Below are 4,742 nucleotides of genomic sequence, written 5' to 3' on the forward strand. Positions count from 1 at the left end.
TTTTAGAGCTCAAGAAACGATCTTTGAATTGTCTAAATTACAAAAAGAAAAAAAGAAAAAAAAAGTAAAGTGTTCATGATGTTTGATGAGTTTCATAGACCCATCAATGGTTATATTTTGCGATACAAATTACCAATCTACGTGGTACGGACATCACCATATTTCTCCTTTTATCGGGTTTTTAATTAGTTTTTCGTGTAAAAGTTTTTAACAAACGGACCCTAATACGAGAATAATTTAAAGAGGCCCACTAACACACGTATCAAATGGAACTCAGCCCACGAAAAGCCACACCAACCCAAGCAAAAAACACAGATAGCCCAGCTTATATGTACATATCATTGTGTCTTTATTTGCCTCAGTATCTCCGAACTAGGGTTTTCAATTTCGGCGCCCCTAGTCCCAGCTTCACAGCAACATGGTATCTTTCTACTCTATCTTCTCTTCTTTTTGTCAATCATAATAATAACATGTGTTGTATGATGTTTCAGTTGTCATATTGTTTCTGGTTTGATATGTTTTGTTTTTGTTTTTTTTTTTTTTTTTTTTTTTTTTTTTTTTTTTTTTTTTTTTTTTTGTGATTTGAAGTGTGGAAAATGAAAGCATGGGTATTGGTTGGAATTAGTAGTTATTGTTTTGGGTTTATTTTATTGGAAGCTTTGTTATGCTGATTTTGTGTGTGGGATTCAGACCCATTGATTTCTTTCAGTTAAAATAAAAAATTAGATCTAAGTCTTAAATATTATAGCTAGGATTGATATAGATCAGAGGTCAAATTTTCAAAATTCATAAATTGAACTACAAAAATGGTGATTGATTTAGTTGCTCCAAAAATATCTCTATGAAAAAAAAAAAAAAAAGTCTAGTTATAAGCAAGATAAACTTAACAAATTAGTCTCTTGGGATAATCTGAATACCTTGACTCTGTCTGTAGATTACAATAAATAGTGGGAGTAGTGGATTAGTTAGAGGATTGTTGTTACAATGAGCAATAGGAAAATTGTATGTATGTTTTAATTTTTTTAGTCAGGCATATGTTGGTGGATGCTTACAGATGTATGAACAAGGGTTGGCTTCCTAGGATAGCGCATTGTCTTTCTTTGTTGGTCAATGGGGCTCTTCTTTTGTGTGTTGTGGTTACAGGCACGAGACAAAGAGGGAAGTGGCACATGCTTGTGTTGTGCTCTTGTGTTACCTCGCACTTTCTTGTCATCATCCTTTGACTAATCAATTCTATTTCCCTGTATTGTTTTGTTGGATAGACGTAGATGGGTGCTTGGTAACGTAAAAAGAAACTTGATGAGTGATACAGAGAGGTTTTTCTTTCTTATATACAACTTCCCTTCTCACAAATGTATAATAGAGTCTGTAGATGCAGGGATATCTGAAGTTAAGTTCAAGCACTATCTACTACATCTTTCCAGATATATCTGCTGGATAGCATTAGCTTTTGTTCCTATTCTGAGGTTTAGACATAGTGGAGCATTCTAATAGGTTGAAATTGTGGTTTTTCATTTAGAAGACATCACCTATCTCTTATTGCTGTGAATTTTATTCTACAATTCAAATCTTCCTTATTTCAGTTGGATTCTAAATTTTGCATTGGGATCAATGTCCAATTGCTGAAATTGTTACACTCTTATCAAAATTTCCTTCTTAAAGGCTTAGGATGTTCTCTACTCATAACCACAGAAGTCATAATTTTAGTGTCAAATTATCTTGAAGTTGAAAGAGAACTTTGATTTTAAAATTTAAATTATATCTTGATCATGGCGATATTTACTAATACATCTTGCTCTAATGAATTCTTGAGAGGTGTACTAATAAAAAAAATGAATGCTTGAGAGGCGTAAGATATTGTACCATATCTTTTGTTATCTGATTATCCTTCTTTTGATGCAATTCAAAGTGATTTATATTATTCTTGAGTTGCCAACTCTTCATTTTCTTATTTGATTGCCTTGTCAATTATTTCGCTAATTGTTTCTGTTATCTGTTCCAATACACAGCCTAAGCAAATCCACGAGATTAAAGATTTCCTTCTCACTGCAAGAAGGAAAGATGCACGTTCTGTGAAAATCAAGAAGGGCAAGGATGTTGTCAAGTTCAAGGTCCGTTGCTCCAAGTACCTGTACACACTTTGTGTGTTTGATGCAGAGAAGGCTGAAAAGTTGAAGCAATCTCTCCCTCCCGGTCAGTATGAAAAAATTATTTTTTATTAATGGGCATGATGGGTGCATTTGGTGTCTTATTTTGGTTTCTTACCTTTCATCTTTGGGTACTGAAAGACCTTATTTCTATTGACAATTAGCTGACTTTTCCTGGCTTTCTTGTTTGCAGGTTTGAGCGTGCAAGACCTGTGAAAATGGGACCTGGACCAACATGTCAAATGGTTACTAGAGAGAATGAGTTTTTGCTTTATTTTGTGTTTTTTCTCAGTAGTTGAAGTACTTAATTTCTAATGGGATTGGGCCTGGTCATCCACTAAGTTCTAGGAGGATATGACCCCTCAAAAGCATTTGAAAATCTTAACTCAGGAATTTTGCATTATTGCAGTTTCCTTTGGACTTTTGTTTGTTTTTTCTGTTTGTTCAATTTATGGATGGTTTAGCTGTTTTCTTTATCTTTACCTTTTCGGTTTGAAATTAGTTTGAGGCTAAGTGATTTCTTCAATTTTTTGCAAATAGAATGATGCTCCTGGGTTGGACTAGTCTGTTAAGAGGTTAGACTAGCAGCAGCAGTGTGGAATATTATAATGGTCTGGTTGTTAAGCATGTTGCATATGTTCTCTTGCATTTAAGCTTACCTGATCCTTGCATATTGGATTATATTATTTGTAACTGTTGCTATGTCTATTTGTTTGTCATAGAGTACCACATCCTGCCATGTAAGATAACTGTGTTTCATCATTCATGTTAAAACTAAAAATTAAGAGCTCTTGCACCAGTAGGTGTAAAATAAAAAAAGTGCATAATTTTACACATTGTTGCTCAAAATCTAGCTACATCAGTCCATTTATATTACTGATTATATCTAATATTGCTACAGTAACTGTGCAAATATGCACGGTTACTGTAGCTTTCTAAATGATTATTTTACTTTATTTTCTCTCTCCTCCAATGCTCTCTCTTCCTCTACCCTCTTCCTCCTTTACCTTTTCTTCAATCTAGCAACAGCAAATTATTACAAATCATCAAAATCATTCTAAATCTAGACCCAAATTCATCAAATTCATATAAATAATCACACCCAAATTGAAAAAAAAAAAAGGAGAGGGAGAAGAAAGAAAGTAGAAGATGCCAAAGAAGAAGCAACTGCAAATCCGCCCAAAATCATCATTTTCTCTGCCCAAAATCTTTGCTTTGTCTGCCCATCACCATTTTCTCCACCCAATATCTTTGCTTTCTCTGCCCAAAATCACTACCCATAATCAAACCCAAATTGCAGACCCAAAATCATCCTCTATAATAAAACCCAAATTGCAAAAGGAGGAGAAGAAAGAGAGGCACGTTCAGGTAAAATAGAGAAGGAAAAGAAGAAGAAAGAGAGTGTGTTCAGAGAAAAAAGGGAGAAAGAGTGTGAGGTGGGAGTAGGTGAGAAAAAATTAAAACAAAAGTGAAAAAATATTATTTAAATAAAAGAGTGTGTATAATAGATAAACTGATATATGTGTTTTTGAAAAGTGTCTGTGTAAAATAAAAAAAAAAGTAGGTTTTTATGCTAAAATATACGGAAAACTTTTGACGAACTAATGTAAATGCTCGTGTTTGTATTAAAAGCATTAGAATACAACTTTTCTTTTTTAAGAATATATAATTAATATTTTTTTTATATTGTTAATGACACTATTCTAAATTAGCCCCCAAAAAAAAAAAAAAATTGATACTATCTAGTTGTTTAATTTATTTCTAGTTATAGAAAATTATGTTTCTAAATGATTTAGTTATGAGGGAAGCAACACCAATTGATATTCTGGATCTTCATCTTTGATGCACCAATTGGTTGAAGCATGTAAGGTATGCATCAACAACAACAAAGTATTAATCCCCCAAACTTTTGGGGCCAGTTATGGGTCTTCAATGGACTAATAAGATGGTTTTAACTGACTAAACGGGAAGCATGTAAAGCATGTAAATAAAGCTTTGAAGCAAGGACATGGCAAAATCTCCTGTGTCTATGTCGGACACTGAGTATGTTGCAGACACAATTGCATGTCGATAATATGCAAATAGGAAAAAGTATAAGTATGTATTTGTACTATTCATAACAGGGTTTCCTTATTCGAATTGGACTTTTTTGTGGTTCAAAAATACATTTGCATCTAATGTTTAAATGAATGAAAATAATTGAGGATAAAGCAGTAAAAATACACCTATTAACACCCCCAAAAAAAATGTCTGACTATTGCACTCTCCCATCAGTTTACAAATTGAAATTTAAATGTTCAGTCTTCCACTCTTTTAGAATTTCAAATTTCTTATTATCATCAAGAAGTTACAATGTTGTCCAATATCTATCCTCAAGTCTCCTGCAAATTCCAAAAAACACACATAAGTAGTGAGACGAATGAGTTGTGGCTGCAAATTCCAAAAAACACACAAAGTAATGAGAAGAATGAGTTGAGGCAACAACGCAAATAGAATTTGAAGGTATTTAATAAAACATTTCTTTTTATTAATGTCATTATCTAATGAGATAATTAACAATACAAACACTCATTGGATGGTTTTTAATATTCTGTC

The 4,742-nt window shown here is 32.9% G+C and overlaps 1 protein-coding gene across 1 annotated transcript; it reads left to right on the plus strand.

Annotated features, from left to right (window-relative positions):
• Positions 1-273: 273 nt before the first annotated feature.
• Positions 274-2,673, plus strand: LOC115962201 (60S ribosomal protein L38-like). The gene is made up of 3 exons (XM_031081100.1): positions 274-421; positions 2,010-2,193; positions 2,341-2,673. The coding sequence occupies exons 1-3, from the start codon at positions 419-421 to the stop codon at positions 2,361-2,363; spliced, it is 210 nt and encodes a 69-aa protein (XP_030936960.1). The 5' UTR covers positions 274-418; the 3' UTR covers positions 2,364-2,673.
• The last annotated feature ends 2,069 nt before the right edge of the window (positions 2,674-4,742 follow it).

The sequence above is a fragment of the Quercus lobata genome, chromosome 9 (genome assembly GCF_001633185.2).
Source record: "Quercus lobata isolate SW786 chromosome 9, ValleyOak3.0 Primary Assembly, whole genome shotgun sequence".
Taxonomy (NCBI): Eukaryota; Viridiplantae; Streptophyta; class Magnoliopsida; order Fagales; family Fagaceae; genus Quercus; species Quercus lobata.

Bases quoted from the DNA above. Each gene is read 5' to 3' on its own strand.
- LOC115962201 (XM_031081100.1), top strand. The intron at 2,194-2,340 runs GTCAGTATGAAA...TCTTGTTTGCAG, and splicing joins GAAGCAATCTCTCCCTCCCG to GTTTGAGCGTGCAAGACCTG.